The 19,405-nt window shown below is 38.1% G+C and overlaps 1 protein-coding gene across 2 annotated transcripts in view; it reads left to right on the top strand.

Annotated features, from left to right (window-relative positions):
* LOC121373790 (hepatoma-derived growth factor-related protein 2-like) overlaps positions 1-19,405 on the top strand; it is a 52,038-nt gene that overhangs the window by 16,325 nt on the left and 16,308 nt on the right. For both annotated transcript variants that reach the window (XM_041500552.1, XM_041500551.1), the window contains exons 7-12: positions 5,639-5,867; positions 8,281-8,359; positions 8,748-8,840; positions 11,864-12,002; positions 14,242-14,787; positions 16,707-16,831. In XM_041500552.1, the coding sequence (XP_041356486.1) occupies positions 5,639-5,867; positions 8,281-8,359; positions 8,748-8,840; positions 11,864-12,002; positions 14,242-14,787; positions 16,707-16,831 (1,211 nt within the window). The remainder of the gene's footprint in view (positions 1-5,638; positions 5,868-8,280; positions 8,360-8,747; positions 8,841-11,863; positions 12,003-14,241; positions 14,788-16,706; positions 16,832-19,405) is intronic.

The raw sequence follows: 19,405 nt of genomic DNA, 5'->3' as shown, positions 1-19,405 counted from the left end.
TGTGCCTACACTAGATACAGCCCTCAATTCATGTTTACTCCCAGAATATTAAAAAAAAAAAAAACCCAAAAAACTAACCCTTTGGAAAGCAACCTTATGAATGAAAAGGAAGCTGTTACCATGTGGCAAATGAAAGTAAAACATTGTTCTACTATGTTATAATTTTTTTTTTTTTTTTTTTTTTTTGGTAGTAAATTTATGAATGTATCAAAGTATGTTATTGTTAGGCATTATATCTGCACAGAGACAGTTTATGTAAGTATGAAATATAACTGTTTACTTCATTAAATTGTATTAGTGAATGTTTTTCTGTTGGGGCAGTGTGTTCATATTTATGTTTTTGTTTTCTTGTTTAAATATTTCTGAGCCTGGATTGTCAAGACAAGATATTTTTCAAAAAAGAAATTTGTGTTTTGGTGAAGTATAAATATTCCTGCAGCTGTTAGGTTCAGTGCAAATTTATGTGTGATACTAATTTAAAAAAAGATTACCATGATTATCTGTATGTAGATCAGGCAATATTTATTTTTAAAATGGGAGTGGACCAAATAAGATATTTAAAAAGTGTTCCATATGCACCCACCCCACCCTGAGGTCAGTGATGCCAATTTTTAAAATTTTTTTTAAATGATGTTCCATTGTCCAACCTAGGGGGGTATATAATTTTATTACAAACTTGAATAAGGGAGGGGTGTTGGGGGTGGTGGTATTTTATTTTTATTTATATATATATATATATATATATATATATATATATATATATATATATATATATATATATACATATACATATATACCAGTACCCCAAAACAAAAATAATAATTTATGCATAATTAAAAAAAAAAGAGGCAGATTCTCTCTCCTCCCCCCCCCCCCAAAGACATACACTATTAATGTTATTCCTGCCAAATAATAATATAACGAGCAAGATCTTTGTAACAGTTTTTGATCAATTTGATCACTTCTCTTTTCATTTGCACTGCCTTCTTTGTACTTTGGGCAGGTAGGGCGCTCGCTCGATGCACAGCCGATGTAGGATCGATCCCCACCAGTGATAAAGCGCTCGCTCGATGTGCAGTTGGTGTAGGATTGATCCTGTTTGTGGGTCCATTGGGCTATTTCTCATTCCAGCCAGTGTACCACAACTACCCTATCTGTGGGATGGTGTATATAAAAGATCCCTTGTTGCTTATTTTAAAAAGAGTAATCCATGAAGTGGCGATAGCAGGTTTCCTCTCAATGTCTGTGTGGTCCTTAACCATGTCCGATGCCATATAACCGTAAATAAAATGTGCTGAGTGCATCGTTAAATAAAACATTTCTTTCTTTTTTTGTACTTACCCGATGCTGTGTTTCACACAGATCTTTTTGCACTCAGGTCCAGTCGACTGCCGTACACACATCATGCTAAATATTGGGTACAGAAATTAATTCCATAAATACAACTGTAATGGAGGCCGCCATCTTCGTTACTTAACACAGAAATGGCTATCGACACAGCAGACATATTTTTTGGTGGGAAAGCCCAGTGTATAGCCACAACACCCCCATCTAAACTTTCTGTGTACATGGCATGGGTTAAATCTAGTAATAATAATTTATAGTACAATGTTTGACACCCAATAGCCAATGTATTTATTTTTTCATGCTGGGTTGTTGTTAAACATTCATTCATTCAAGTGGTCCAATCAGTACAAGGGGGCGGGGTCTACATATTGTAGCTCAATCAGTTGAGCGTTCACCTGCGGTGCTTTGACTGTAGGATTGAGCCACCAGACAGGATAGTACATACCATGGCCTTTGTTACACCATTCCCCCCCCCCCATCCCAATTAAGGCCCATTGACTGATATAATAAAGGTCATCACATGGTATGTGTAATCCTGTCTGGGAAAGTGCATAGTAAAAATCCCTTGTTACTAATGAAAAAATACTCAACACATTTTATTTATATTAAATATGGCGTCGGACATATAGTTAAGGACCACACATATATTGAGGGAAGAAACCTGCTGTCGCCACTTCATGGGCTACTCTTTTCGATTAGCAGCAAGGGATCTTTCATATGCACCATCCCACAGACAGGATAGTACATACCACAGCCTTTGTTACAACCAGTCGTGGAGCACTGGCTAAAACGATATAGGGGGTGTTCTAGTAGTGTTATAACCATAATTAAATTTGTTCAACTGCGTCATTAAATAAAACATTCCTTCCTTCCTAATGGTGTTGTTAAACAGAATGCAGAGGAAACCAAATTTGCATAGAGGTTTAAAAATATGGCAGACATGCTACCAACATTGTACTAAGCATACACGCTACCAACATTGTCACTTCCTAATATTTAGTACCAGTAGTCTATTAAGCATATTACCCCACCCCACTCCACCCCCTCCATTAAAGCCGCACACCCTAGTTCCATCCAGCGAAAATAAATTATAATTTAGTTAATCTACAAACCTGTAACACACTTAGATCACGTTTTTATCAAATGGAGTGAAAAAGCAGGTTTTATATCGATAAATACCATGGGAATTCCCATGTCCCAATTGCTTGAAATAATTTTGAAAGTTAGTATTCTGATGTCACCGGTAGAAGCACAACAAATTTCACAGACTTGGGGTGCGTTCGTTTCACCTCTCCTGGACATGTTCCAACTGTTCTGTCCTGGTTGTATCCCCTCTCCAGATATCGTAAGACTTAGCAAAATTATTGGTTTTAAGGGTTTGTAACGTTTTGTATTGAGACACTTACTTGTCTGAACTTTATTGTTACTGAAAATGTTCACGAACTGTGAAGAAAAATCTCACAAATGAACAACAACAAATCGGATGTTGATTGTGCGAACCGTGCACGAGAAAACAAACCGAACCAAAATGATAACGGTCACGTGATATACCAACGTCTGTGACATTAAAAATAGATTGGACCTCGCTTGCTTAACGTTTTTTTCTCGACAACACGTTTTGTGAAAAAATCAAAAAATGCATTTCGTGGTTTTACAAACATCAGTATTACCAAAAAGCACTGCAGGTGAATGGAAATGTGTATTCTAAATAATAAAATGTAAGTAAAGTGCAATTTTATTTGTGAAAAATGGGGTTTAATAGCGAAAAACAACGCCGTAATGGTTAACAAATAAACGTAACTAGGGTGTGTCCCTTTAAATTCTGTACCAAGTAATGGTCAGTTTGAAATAAGTCAACAGTAACATCATAGATTGACGGTTGTGGGTGGGGCAGAAGGCATGAGCATCATACTTTTAGTTAACTTCTATAGGTTGGTTTGTCATGGAGAAATTTGATTGATGGAAACAGTGTTTACTAAGCTGGTCATTGGGTTCTCACTCTATGGGGGAAATGAAGTGTCATGAAATGTGTTAGAAACATTACATTTGAGAGTAGAGGATGTTTTCGGCATGAGTGAAAAAAATCAAGCTTATTAGTGCCGAAAATATGAAAATTTAATGAAAAATGTATAATTCTGATACAATAATGTATTCCAATATTTTTATACCAGAATATGATTATTTCTGGGGTTTTTGTTAACATATGGGGGAGTAATAATAGTCATAATATCAGGGGCTGGATATAGCCCAGTGGTAAAGCGCTCGCTTGATGCACTGTCAGTCTAGAATCAATCGCCGTTGGTGGGCCCATTGGGATATTTCCTGTCACAGCCAGTGCACCATGACTGGTATATCAAAGGCTGTGGTACATGCTATCCTGTCTGGGATGGTGCATATAAAAGATCCCTTGCTACTAATGGAAAAATGTAACAGGTTTCCTCTCTATGACTGTCTAAATGACCATATGTTTGACATCCAATAGCCGATGATTAATAAATCAATGTAGCGGGTTTCCTATCTATGACTGTCTAAATGACCATATGTTTGACATCCAATAGCCGATGATTAATAAATCAATGTAGCGGGTTTCCTCTCTATGACTGTCTAAATGACCAGATGTTTGACATGCAATAGCCGATGATTAATAAATTAATGTGCTTTAGTGATGTCATTAAAAAAAAAAAAACTTTTGAGTATATGTCCAACACCATACGTAATTCTAATTTTACTATAACAATGATGGCATGATGTGGTTGCCCCGCCTATATATATATATATCAATGTATTCAATGATGACGTGCTGTGGTTGCCCCGCCTATATATATATATCAATGTAAACAATGATGACGTGCTGTGGTTGCCCCGCCTATATATATATATATCAATGTAAACAATGATGACGTGCTGTGGTTGCCCCGCCTATATATATATATCAATGTAAACAATGATGACGTGCTGTGGTTGCCCCGCCTATATATATATATCAATGTAAACAATGATGACGTGATGTGTTTGCCCTGCCTATATATATATATCAATGTATTCAATGATGACGTGCTGTGTTTGCCCCGCCTATATATATATATATATCAATGTATTCAATGATGACGTGCTGTGGTTGCCCCGCCTATATATATATATCAATGTATTCAATGATGACGTGCTGTGGTTGCCCCGCCTATATATATATATATCAATGTAAACAATGATGACGTGCTGTGGTTGCCCCGCCTATATATATATATCAATGTAAACAATGATGACGTGCTGTGGTTGCCCCGCCTATATATATATATATCAATGTAAACAATGATGGCATGATGTGGTTGCCCCGCCTATATATATATATCAATGTAAACAATGATGACGTGCTGTGGTTGCCCCGCCTATATATATATATCAATGTAAACAATGATGACGTGATGTGGTTGCCCCGCCTATATATATATATATATATATATCAATGTAAACAATGATGACGTGCTGTGGTTGCCCCGCCTATATATATATATATCAATGTAAACAATGATGACGTGCTGTGGTTGCCCCGCCTATATATATATATATATATCAATGTAAACAATGATGACGTGCTGTGGTTGCCCCGCCTATATATATATATATATATATCAATGTATTCAATGATGGCATGATGTGGTTGCCCCGCCTATATATATATATATATCAATGTATTCAATGATGACGTGCTGTGGTTGCCCCGCCTACTTGCCATTGTGCCCTATAACTCAGACATTGTCAACGGCAAGAAAATTGCTGGTTGTATATGTTCCCTATTTGGTTTACTCTAGTGGTGTTGTTAAAAAAAAAAACCCACCTTTATCTTTAACCTGTGCAATAATTCTTTATTATCCACATGGTTCAACATAACCAAGTTAATAATAATCATATGAAGCACACATGTAATAACCAGTGTAATGATGTAATTTTGGGAAGCAACGTCTTTGCTTCTTCAGTCCTAGCTCAGACGGTGCATTTGAAATATCACGTCGTTTCTTCGTCTCCTAGTTGTGGCTGAAACATGTTGAGTTGGGTTGGCTGAAACATGTTGAGTTGGGTCTTATTATTCATAAAGAAAACAACAATAATAATAATAATATGTATAATAAAGAAATTGTTACACTTGTGTGTGAGTCGTACTGATTTTACGAAACTCATATCATGATTCACATATTACACTCGCTCTTGCTCGGGCAATACAAAAATCCTGACACTCGTTTTGTAAAATCAGTACAACACACAAGCTCGTATAATAATCTCTATGTATTTTTAGGACTTTGAATTGGGGGAAAAGAAAGCTAAAGGAAGAAAACGACAGTCGAAAAAGAAGTCGAAAGGGAGTGACGATGAATCTGAGAATGAGACGGTGAAGCCAAAAAGACAGAAGAAGAAGAAAGGTTCGGGCAGTGAAGAAAGTAGCAACGAGGAGGAAAGTGGGGACGAGAAAAAGAGACGGAAATCGAAGCCGAAGAATTCCGCCCCAAAACAGCCACGGAAAAGAGGTAAATTAATTTAACAACTAAAACCGGGCCGGGAGTATTTCCACCACTGAATTGGTGCCAAATTTTATTAACAGATTTCGAATATATTGTCTTACGAGAAAAAAAAGTTTGTTTTGTTTAATGACACCACTAGAGCATATTGATGTATTAATCATCGGCTATTGGATGTCTTAACATTTGGTAATTTTGACAAATAGTTTTAGAGAAGAAACCCACTACATTTTTCCATTAATGCCAAGGTATCTTTTATATGCATCATCCCACAGACAGGATAGCACATACCTCAGCCTTTGATGTACGAGTCGTGGTGCACTGGCTGGAATGAGAAGTAGCCTAATGGGTCCACCGACAGGATAGCACATACCTCAGCCTTTGATGTACGAGTCGTGGTGCACTGGCTGGAATGAGAAGTAGTCCAATGGGCCCGCCGACAGGATAGCACATACCTCAGCCTTTGATGTACGAGTCGTGGTGCACTGGCTGGAATGAGAAGTAGTCCAATGGGCCCGCCGACAGGATAGCACATACCTCAGCCTTTGATGTACAAGTCGTGGTGCACTGGCTGGAATGAGAAGTAGCCCAATGGGCCCACCGACAGGATAGCACATACCTCAGCCTTTGATGTACGAGTCGTGGTGCACTGGCTGGAATGAGAAGTAGCCTAATGGGTTCACCGACAGGATAGCACATGCCTCAGCTTTTGATGTACCAGTCGTGGTGCACTGGCTGGAATGAGAAGTAGCCTAATGGGTCCACCGACAGGATAGCACATACCTCAGCCTTTGATGTACAAGTCGTGGTGCACTGGCTGGAATGAGAAGTAGCCTAATGGGTCCACCGACAGGATAGCACATACCTCAGCCTTTGATGTACGAGTCGTGGTGCACTGGCTGGAATGAGAAGTAGCCTAATGGGCCCAGGTCCACCGACAGGATAGCACATACCTCAGCCTTTGATGTACCAGTCGTGGTGCACTGGCTGGAATGAGAAGTAGCCCAATCGGTCCACCGACAGGATAGCACATACCTCAGCCTTTGATGTACCAGTCGTGGTGCACTGGCTGGAATGAGAAGTAGTCCAATGGGCCCGCCGACAGGATAGCACATACCTCAGCCTTTGATGTACCAGTCGTGGTGCACTGGCTGGAATGAGAAGTAGTCCAATGGGCCCGCCGACAGGATAGCACATACCTCAGCCTTTGATGTACGAGTCGTGGTGCACTGGCTGGAATGAGAAGTAGCCCAATGGGCCCACAGACAGGATAGCACATACCTCAGCCTTTGATGTACGAGTCGTGGTGCACTGGCTGGAATGAGAAGTAGCCCAATGGGCCCACAGACAGGATAGCACATACCTCAGCCTTTGATGTACCAGTCGTGGTGCACTGGCTGGAATGAGAAGTAGTCCAATGGGCCCGCCGACAGGATAGCACATACCTCAGCCTTTGATGTACGAGTCGTGGTGCACTGGCTGGAATGAGAAGTAGCCCAATGGGCCCACAGACAGGATAGCACATACCTCAGCCTTTGATGTACCAGTCGTGGTGCACTGGCTGGAATGAGAAGTAGCCTAATGGGCCCACAGACAGGATAGCACATACCTCAGCCTTTGATGTACGAGTCGTGGTGCACTGGCTGGAATGAGAAGTAGCCCAATGGGCCCACAGACAGGATAGCACATACCTCAGCCTTTGATGTACCAGTCGTGGTGCACTGGCTGGAATGAGAAGTAGTCCAATGGGCCCGCCGACAGGATAGCACATACCTCAGCCTTTGATGTACGAGTCGTGGTGCACTGGCTGGAATGAGAAGTAGCCCAATGGGCCCACCGACAGGATAGCACATACCTCAGCCTTTGATGTACGAGTCGTGGTGCACTGGCTGGAATGAGAAGTAGCCCAATGGGCCCACAGACAGGATAGCACATACCTCAGCCTTTGATGTACCAGTCGTGGTGCACTGGCTGGAATGAGAAGTAGTCCAATGGGCCCGCCGACAGGATAGCACATACCTCAGCCTTTGATGTACGAGTCGTGGTGCACTGGCTGGAATGAGAAGTAGCCTAATGGGTCCACCGACAGGATAGCACATACCTCAGCCTTTGATGTACGAGTCGTGGTGCACTGGCTGGAATGAGAAGTAGCCTAATGGGTCCACCGACAGGATAGCACATACCTCAGCCTTTGATGTACGAGTCGTGGTGCACTGGCTGGAATGAGAAGTAGCCTAATGGGTCCACCGACAGGATAGCACATACCTCAGCCTTTGATGTACGAGTCGTGGTGCACTGGCTGGAATGAGAAGTAGCCTAATGGGTCCACCGACAGGGCTGATGAGACTAATGACTGTTCTTAAAATCTTAGAATGGCATTCTAATAGTGTTGATAAATGTTTATATTTTAATTTTATTTTAGGAAGACCATCAACTGGCGGTAAGAAAGCCCCGCCAAAGAGAGCCGTAAGCATGGACAGTATGAGTTCCGACAGCGACAGGTTCGTTCATTTCTTCCATCTTTGTCCTTTCACACAGAAAACGGTGAAATATCGTTAAAAATAGACTAAAACACGACTCCAGAACTTTTACTTCTCAGACACACGAGTGCGTTTTTAAAAATATGAGAAATGCATTTTGTTGTATTAGCAACACCAGGATGACCAGAAACACTTTGGTTGTACGGAAATGGATAAAATAAACAATAAAATATAAGTAGAGTTTGATTTCATTGATCATAAATGGCTCTAATAGTGAAAAATATGCCTTAGTGTTTAAAAACTAGGGTTTTGTCCCTTTATTACAAATTGTACATGCAGTGTAAAGAATGCACAGGAACTTGTCCCCAGTGAGTATGAGTATTATGAGGTGAATTTTACTTGATTGCAGTGACTCCGATGGGGATGGTGTTAGTGCGTGGAAGAGAAAAGATGCGCAAAAGAAGATAGAGATTGAACAAAAGTTGAAGGAAGCACAAGAAAGGTTGGTTGATACATTTTTATAACTTTATTAAAATGTCGAGTTTTTTCACACATGTTTGTGTGATTAAGTTTTTAAAAAGAACAAAGATATAACATTTGATTGCTATAAACCTGATTAATATTGCACCATAGTGTTGTGTATAAATTGCAAACAACTGTTGGTATCTGAAATACACATCTGATTGCTATAAACCTGATTAATATTACACCATAGTGTTGTGTACAAATTGCAAACAACTGTTGGTATCTGCAATACACATCTGATTGCTATAAACCTGATTAATATTGCACCATAGTGTTGTGTACAAATTGCAAACAACTGTTGGTATCTGCAATACACATCTGATTGCTATAAACCTGATTAATATTGCACCATAGTGTTGTGTACAAATTGCAAACAACTGTTGGTATCTGCAATACACATCTGCAAATCAAATTAATGGATACATATAAGTTTCATGACTACGATGGGCATTCTACCAATTCCAGAGAAAATATCGTTCAGTATCGTGTTGCAATTCACTACGCAAGTTTAAGAAATTGCCACACGATTTTAAAACATTTCAGTAGTAGTTGCTAATAATTTTTCAATTGACTAGAAATATCGAAATTAAAATTTGGAAAACAAAATATTCTCTGGACTCTTTCAGTCTGTAGGGGCAGGACGTAACCCAGTGGTAAAGCGCTCGCTCGATGCACAGTTGGTCTGGGATCGATCCCCGTCGTTGGACCCATTGGGCTATTTCTCGTTCCAGCCAGCGCACCACGACTAGTATATCAAAAGCTGTGGTGTGTACTACCCTGTATGTGGGATGGTGCATATGAAAGATCCCTTTCTGTTAATTGAAAAGAATAGCCCATGAAGTGGCAATAGCGGGTTTCCTCTTTCAATATCTGTGTGGTCCTTCAGGGTTCGCACGGGCCTGGAAAAGTTCTTGAATTTTGACGTAGTACTTGAAAAGTACTGGAATTTTGCAAATTCAGAAAAGGTCCTGGAAAAGTACTGGAATTTAATTAAAAACTACTTGAAAATTGCCAAAATGTACTTGACTTTTTTTTACAAGCAGAATGCCTCTCTTACTGATTAAAATCTGGAAAAATAATAAGTATTTGCTGACGTATTTCTCGGGTATTTGTCGTAATCAAAACCCGGAAGTGATACGTGTTGCTGCCGATATAGATAGACTGGCATACAAGTCCTTGTTGTGCTTGCTATATGCACCACAGTGTGAAGATTAAAGTAGGCTGGACTGCTGTTACTGGAAACAGTGCATTACTAATAGTCGAACCGGTTTATGAGCGAGACCGGTAACCAGTCGTGTGCTGAAAAACGGTCAGCTGTAGTTAACTAGTGATGTGTGTGTGTGTGTGTGTTAAACTGCTTGTAACATTGTGCCAAAGACTACTTGAAAAATATACTTGAAAAGTACTGGAATTTCTGTTCACCAGGTCTGTATGAACCATGTCCTTAACCATATGTCTGACGCCATATAACTGTTAATAAAATGTGTTGAGTGCGTTGTTAAATAAAACATTTCCTTCCTTTCTTTGCTCTGTAGAAGAGGATGTTAAAAGCTTGGCTAGAGATTCTCAAAGCTATCTTAGCACTACGAAATCGTAAAGCCATCGTATGCTATAACGTCACTACAGAACACACCATAGTGACATCATAACTTACAATCATTTCACATAGTGACATCATAGCTTACAATCATTTCACATAGTGACATCATAGCTTACAATCATTTCACATAGTGACATCATAGCTTACAATCATTTCACATAGTGACATCATAGCTTACAATCATTTCACATAGTGACATCATAGCTTACAATCATTTCACATAGTGACATCATAACTTACAATCATTTCACATAGTGACACCATAGCTTACAATCATTTCACATAGTGACACCATAGCTTACAATCATTTCACATAGTGACACCATAGCTTACAATCATTTCACATAGTGACACCATAGCTTACAATCATTTCACATAGTGACACCATAGCTTACAATCATTTCACATAGTGACATCATAACTTACAATCATTTCACATAGTGACATCATAACTTACAATCATTTCACATTTTCGTAGGCTTAGACAGCCTCGAAAATATGGGCCGTGGTGTAAAGGAAAAATTGGTGGGTCAGGTGTGCCACTTGCATATCATTAAAGGAACAGTCCTGAGTTTAGTCATTGTAAAATGTTTCTGACCAGTAGAGCCTTTTCGATGACGTAACATACAAATTAAATACATTTTTGTATTTAAAATATCAGTGTCTGTATTTACAAGGTGTTGTTGTCATCGTAATACTTGTAGTAGCCCAAACCGGATTTTACCTCCCAATAATTTTGGACATATGAAAAAATATATATCCCAAATTAAAGTAAAATCTGAGTGCTACGTACTTTAGTATACGACTGCAAACACATTCGATATACAGATACTGGTATTCTAAACAAGAAAATGTATTTAGTATGAAATAGTATTGGCCAACAAGGCTCTGTTATCGCAAACACCTTACAATGGCTGCAAACTCAGGACAGTCCCTTTAATATCACAAAAACAGAATAACCATTTTACATTATATAACATACAGGAGTCAAAGAAAAGTTTGTTTTATTTAACGACGCCACTAGGGCATATTGATTTTTTATCTTATCATTGGCTATTGACGTCAAACATGGTCATTCTGAGGAAACCCGCTGTTGCCACATAGGCTACTCTTTTACGACAGGCAGCAAAGGATCTTTTATTTGCGCTTCCCATAGGCAGGATAGCACAAACCATGGCCTTTGTTGATCTACTTATGGATCACTGATCGATGCAAGTGGTTTACACCTACTCATTGAGCCTTGCGGAGCACTCACTCAGGGTTTGGAGTCGGTATCTGGATTAAAAATCCCATGCCTCGAACCCAGTACCTATCAGCCTGTAGACCAATGGCTTAACCACGACGCCACCAAGGCCGGTATACAGGAGTACTTTGTAAACGTTTGACTTGTGTGTTTGTAGAAAGCATAAGGAAGAGGAGGAGAGGATAGAGAAGGCGATGGAGGAATTAAGGAAAGAGAAGGAGGAGCAAGAGGAGGATGACGACAAGAGAGACGAAGGAAAGAGACATCGGAAGAAAAAGAAGTTCGAAGATTTTGTCGTGAGTGAAGTCTAACACAATCAGAAAAGGATGATCCTAAAAATAATCTCTTGGGTTGGCATAGATGGGGTTCTAAGGAGGTGGGGGGGGGGGGGGGGGGACTACAAGTCTGTAACACAATCAGAAAGGGATGATCCTAAAAATAATCTCTTGGGTTGGCATAGATCTCTTGGGTTGGCATAGAAATAATCTATTGGGTTGGCATAGATGGGGGGTGGGGGGTACAAGTATTTAACACGATTAGAAAGGGATGATCTATTGTCCGAACCAAATTGTTAACAAAAAATTACTCTCCTACCTTTAATTGCCGTTAGATTTCCTCCAAAGTTTGTCCAGGCACAAATCGCAAAAAAAAAAACTACAAATATACAGATTCCACACACGAGACTGCAACGATATTGTCTTTGCTGAGATTGCATAGGGAAAAATACATGCAGTGGGGTGAAAGCCTCCAAAGTATGTGGCACAATTAATATGAAATCAATGATTTCTAGTGGTACCATTAAAATAATAATAATAATTTAAAAAAAAAATTTAAAAAAAATGACGTCATCACGTTTGCTTTTATATCATAACATGTTATGACGTTAGATTAAGTCCTATCCTTTCACCCCTCTTGAAGAATATTCCATAAAAAGTCAAAATGGCAGGTGATACAAAATTGCATGCTTTTTTCCCTATGCACTCTCAGCGAAGTCGATATACCGTATATTGCCGTGTATTAGCCGACTTTTGAAGTCTAGAAATACTTTCCAAAAGAAGAGAGTCGGCTGATACACGGAGGCAACAAATTGGTTCATAAGATTCCGATCGAAAACACTTACAAATTTTGATCAGACCCTTAGAGCCTTTCACAGCTTATGTAACAATAATTTGTGCACAATATAAATAATACACCCCATCATGCAATATTATGTAGTTTTTTGTTCTTGAATGCATTAATAGTTTGATGAATAATAATATAAATTACTTGTTTTATTGTCATTTCAATGGTAAAAACGTGTTCTGCCATCTTTGTTTGACACCTCTGTCTATATCATTTTGTAAGCTCTTATTTGATTGGATTACACAATTTTGTGTAAACAACAGCCATGGACCACAGAATTGTTTTTCTGTGTGGAGGGGAAAACAGGGATTAAACATGCCTTAATGAGTTTATTATTTGCTGTCTAGTGAATAATTTAATTACTTATGTGCAATGATATGTTGTTACAGCTTGAATTGTTTATTTTCCTGTTATGATTTATTGGTGCTAAATTATTTTTGCACGGCATGGAAGACGTTAGCATTGCGATGACGATTACCGTGTCTGTAATAATTAAAGCGGGAAAAAAATACAGTGAAAAAGAAAAGCACAAGTCTATTTCTTGACAGTATTATTGAAACCAATACAATATACAACTGAACAAAAGATGACTTCGGCTTATACACGAGGCCGATGATTTTGTACTTGATATTTAGGGTCAAACTAAGAGGTCGGCTTATACAAGGAGTCGGCTAATACACGGCAATATACGGTAGGTAACATGGTTATCATCTGGTATGTGGAATTTATGTCATTGTAATGGTTTTTTCAAGATTTGTGTCTGGACAAACTTTGGAGGAAATCTAACGGCAATTAAAGGTAGGAGAGTAATTTTTCGTAGTTGTTAACAATTTGGTTCGGACAATAGAAATAATCTCTTGGGTTGGCATAGATGGGGTTCTTTAACCTGACCTGTTCAAAAGGATGTTTTTGGCTCATCAGAAGCTTGAATCGTTTAATAGGCTGGTGGAAATATCTGGACCAGAAATCTGAAATCTCTACTCTTTAACCAGTACGTTATACACAGACGAGGCAGAAATACACATCAAATTGTCAAATTTGGATCCCATGTTTAACACGTAGCCCAGTGGTAAGGCACTCGCTTGATGCGTGGTCTGTCTGGGCTCAATCCCCGTCAGTGGGCCCATTGGGCTATTTCTCATCACAGCCAGTGCACCACAACTGGTATATCAAAGGCTGTGGTATGTGCTATCCTGTCTGTGGGATGGTGCATATAAAAGATCCCTTTCTACTAATGAAAGAATTTAGTAGGTTAACTCTCTATGACTGTCAAAATGACCATATGTTTGACATCCAATAGCCGACGATTAATAATCAATGTGCTCTAGTGGTGTTGTTACAACAAAACAAACTTCTTCATGTTTAACAGCTCACACTTATTTGATCTAAAAATTATCTTGGTTATTTTAACAGGATGTTGAAGAAGAAAAGGCCAAAAAAAAAAAACGACGTGAAAGTATAGACAAAACAAAACCAAAACCGAAATCGCCTGAAAAAGATTCTGATAAAGACAAAAAAGAAACGAAAACGAAAACCGACAAAGACTCATCAAAACATAAACAAGATGGTGAAAAACCTAGCAAAGATGAGAGCAAATCTGGTGACAAAAGTGAAAAGAAAGAAAAATCTAAACACAACACAGACGAATCGAAAGCAAAGACGGAAAGAAAGAAGAGAAAAGTTTTAAGTAGTGATGAATCAGAGGGTGAAAAGACAGGAGGAAATGAAAACAAGGACGAAAGTGATGATAAAACTGTGAATGAGAACGACAAGATTGTGGCTGGTGAAGTGGAAGACGGTAAGATTGTTGCCAACAGAAAGAAAGTGTCCGTCTTACACGACAGTGATTTCGATGATGAGGCTTCCGATGGGGAAAACAGTCCAAGTCAGGAGGAAAAACACACCGGCGAAGAAAATATGGAAATATCTTCTCCAAAATGTACAGATTTAACCAAACAGGTATAGATATATCTTGTAGGAATGCTTTTTTATTTTGTTTTTAAGATATTTTATCATCCATTAAAGGCTTTTGTAGCAGATATCGCTGGCACTATAATCTTGATTGGTCAAATTTTAATCACAAGACAATGTTTTGTTTACGTCACTGTGTTTTTTTTCAGCACTAAACCTACCATTAGTGATGTCACGCCACTGCCGTTCTACTAGTTAACGAGTCTACCGCTGACATTCAACTCACGTTACTGACATTGTTTACAACTGTCGCAAATAAAAAGAATAATGGATGATAAAAAGAATACCCCCCTCGTGTCTTGTGATAACATAATTTATCAACACTTGATGAAAGTATAAAACTCCTCGGCAAGCCTCAGATTTCATACTTTTATCAACTCATGCTGATAAATTATGATATCACAAGACACTCGGGGAGTATCCTCTGTATATCATCTATTAAAGGCTTTTGTGGGAGATATCGCTGGCACTGTAATTTGCGATATCTCCTGCCATATTCTCCTAGGAGATGTCGCTTCTAATAATCTAGATTGGTCAAATTTTAATCACCAGACAGATCAAGTTTGACTTTCATGGCGATTTACCCATTTTTCACGCAGTTATGTCTCTTGAACTTAGAAGATGTGAAAATTTGTTTTCCAAACTTTTTTTTACAGAAGTCCCTTAGATATTGAGCTGAAATTTTGTGTTTAGGTTTATCACATACTGTTACAGATCAAGTTTGACTTTCATGGCGATTTACCCTCTCTTTTTTACACAGTTATGGCCCTTGAACTTAGGAGATGTGAAAATTTGTTTTCCAGACCGTTTTTTTTCCAGAAGACCTTTAGATATTGAGGTGAAATTTTGTGTACAGGTTTACTACGTTCTGTTATGTTATGTATCAAGTTTGCCCATTTTTAATCAAATTAAATATTAGGATATTAGGATATGTGAAATTTTGTGTACAGGTTTATTACGTTCTGTTATGTTATGTATCAAGTTTGCCCATTTTTAATCAAATTAAATATTAGGATATTAGGATATGTGAAATTTTGTGTACAGGTTTATTACGTTCTGTTATGTTATGTATCAAGTTTGCCCATTTTTAATCAAATTAAATATTAGGATATTAGGATATGTGAAATTTTGTGTACATGTTTATTACGTTCTGTTATGTTATGTATCAAGTTTGCCCATTTTTAATCAAATTAAATATTAGGATATTAGGATATGTGAAATTTTGTGTACAGGTTTATTACGTTCTGTTATGTTATGTATCAAGCTTGCCCATTTTTAATCAAATTAAATATTAGGATATTAGGATATGTGAAATTTTGTGTACAGGTTTATTACGTTCTGTTATGTTATGTATCAAGCTTGCCCATTTTTAATCAAATTAAATATTAGGATATTAGGATATGTGAAATTTTGTGTACAGGTTTATTACGTTCTGTTATGTTATGTATCAAGTTTGCCCATTTTTAATCAAATTAAATATTAGGATATTAGGATATGTGAAAATTTGTTTTCCAGATTCTTGCAATGCCTGGAAATATCAAGATGAAATGATGTATATAGCTTTATCATTTGTATATAGTTTTACAGATCAAGTTGAAGTTTCGTGCTGATTTACCCACTTTTCAGAGTTATGGCCCTTGAATTTAGGAGGTGCGAAAAATTGTTGGGCCCGGTAGGGGACATGTATTGCTTTAGCAGTAGCCTACTCTCAAAATGCTTGTTTAATTTAGCAGTAGCCTACTCTCAAAATGCTTGTTTAAATTTCTTTTTGTAAATTTTTTTTTTCGTTTTCCTTTTTTTGTAAATAGTCAAACTGCAGAGATAAAAATATTGAGAATTACAATTTAATTGTGAGGCAAAACAAAGATGTAGAAATTGAAGACAATAAATAGATCTTTTAATTTTAGAATGAAGAAAAAGCTAAGCATGAGTCAAAAACGAAAGATGATGAATCTAAAAAGACTAAACAGGAGAAGAAACCAGGTGGTGATCATGAAGAGAATAAGAGAAAACTTGATAAAGACAGACGCCAGTAAGTGCTCTCTCTCTCTCTCTCTCTCTCTCTCTCTCTCTCTCTCTCTCTCTCTCTCTCTCTCTCTCTCTCTCTCTCTCTCTCTCTCTCTCTCAGTTGTGATTAATACGGATGATTAACCATGGTTCACAAAAATTGAAGTTTTAGGCCCATGGTTTGATGCACCGTTTTCCAATTTGCAGGGTTTCTGCCAGAGGGTAAAACTATGGCGCAAACACCCAAATTTTTTGCAGGTTTTATGTTTTTTAGCGTTAAAGCCGCACGCCCTAGTTCTATCCAGCGAAAATAAATGATAATTTGGTTAATCTACAAACCTGTAAACACTTGGATCACGTTTTTATCAAATGGAGTGAAAAAGCAGGTTTTATATCGATAAATACCATGGGAATCCCCATGTCCCAATTGCTTGAAATAATTTTGAAAGTTAGTATTCTGATATCGCTCGAAGCACAACAATGCCTACGTCACAACAAATTTCCAAGAGTGCGCACAGACTTGGGTTGTGTTCCTTTCACCTCTCCTGGACATGTTCCAACTGTTCTGTCCTGGTTGTATCCCCTCTCCAGATATCGTAAGACTTAGCAAAATTATTGGTTTTAAGGGTTTGTAACGTTTTGTATTGAGACACTTACTTGTCTGAACTTTATTGTTACTGAAAATGTTCACGAACTGTGAAGAAAAATCTCACAAATGAACAACAAGCAAACGACAAGAAATCGGATGTTGATTGCGCGAACCGTGCACGAGAAAACAAACCGAACCAAAATGATAACGGTTATGTGGTATACCAACGTCTGTGACGTTTACACAGGAAGATTCCCTCTAAAAATAGATTGGACCTCGCTTGCTTAACGTTTTTTTCTCGAGTGTGCGTGGCTTTTTAAGAAATACAAAAAATGCATTTCGTGGTTTTACAAACATCAGGATTACCAGGATTACCAAAAAGCACTTCAGGTGAATGGAAATGTGTATTCTAAATAATAAAATGTAAGTAAAGTGCAATTTTATTTGTGAAAAAAATGGGTTTAATAGCGAAAAACAATGCCGTAATGGTTAACAACTAGCTGTAACTAGGGCGTGTCCCTTTAATCTTTTGACATAATTAATTACTCTATCATTACTATATGATTTTCTAAACCCTAACCCTATACTTAACCCATATTACTTTCGGGGGGGGGGGGGGGGGGGGGGGGAGAGGCATCTGTTGACTTGTTGCATTCAATTCCATGACGCAATACCCAAACATTTCTTTCTGGCAGAAACACTGATGTATAACCATTTCCGCAGCTTACTGGTAATCCCAATGACTGGTAAAGTATTTTGGCCAATCACAGCACTCGATTCCCTTTACTCCTAATATGGTAACAATGCTAGTTTTGTTTTGTAGTCAAGATTTAGTTTTATATTTACAATTATTTTACAAATGACCATTAAACATAAAGTGTCTTGCTCTTAAAATAGTTTATTAAAATGTATGTACGATAGCTGGCATACTTGTTCTACTTCAAGTACTGGGGGAAAGTATTGTGAAGAAATCAAACTGGATCAAATATTGAAAATCGAATCGAAAATTAAAAAAAGAAAAAAAGAATCGTTTCATCCCTAGTGATTATGGACTGTCTTTCTGTCTGTCCGGCCATCTGTCCCACTTAAGTTTTCCCGATGTTTTATTTTAGAAGGCCGTGAGTTATTGAGCTGAAATTTTGACAGAGCTCTTTACACTTTTTTTGGTTTTTTACTTAATTATACAATGTTTATTTTGAATGGAAATAATCATATTGGTTTACTGGCCTGTGTTAGACACCCGACCGGCGTCGTGGTAGGCCATCGGTCTACAGGCTGGTAGGTACTGGGTTCGGATCCCAGTCGAAGCATGGGATTTTTAATCCAGATACCGACTCCAAACCCTGAGTGAGTGCTCCGCAAGGCTCAGTGGGTAGGTGTAAACCACTTGCACCGACCAGTGATCCATAACTGGTTCAACAAAGGCCATGGTTTGTGCTATCCTGCCTGTGGGAAGCGCAAATAAAAGATCCCTTGCTGCCAATCGAAAAGAGTAGCTCATGTAGTGGCGACAGCAGGTTTCCTCTCAAAATCTGTGTGGTCCTTAACCATATGTCTGACGCTATATAACCGTAAATAAAATGTGTTGAGTGCGTCGTTAAATAAAACATTTCTTTCTTTGTAGAGACACCCGATACCCGATCTCTACTTTTGTGTTGGGGTGTCGTTAAACATTTATTCATTCATTTTGACAGTTATGGCCTTTAAAATTAGTAGATATGAACATTTGTTGGGGTGTCGTTAAACATTTATTCATTCATTTTGACAGTTATGGCCTTTAAAATTAGTAGATATGAACATTTGTTGGGGTGTCGTTAAACATTTATTCATTCATTTTGACAGTTATGGCCTTTAAAATTAGTAGATATGAACATTTGTTGGGGTGTCTTAAACATTTATTCATTCATTTTAACAGTTATGGCCTTTAAAATTAGTAGATATGAACATTTGTTGGGGTGTCGTTAAACATTTATTCATTCATTTTGACAGTTATGGCCTTTAAAATTAGTA

This window comes from Gigantopelta aegis, chromosome 5 (genome assembly GCF_016097555.1).
Source record: "Gigantopelta aegis isolate Gae_Host chromosome 5, Gae_host_genome, whole genome shotgun sequence".
NCBI classification, from domain to species: Eukaryota; Metazoa; Mollusca; class Gastropoda; order Neomphalida; family Peltospiridae; genus Gigantopelta; species Gigantopelta aegis.
This window is presented reverse-complemented; position numbering and strand designations above follow the sequence as displayed.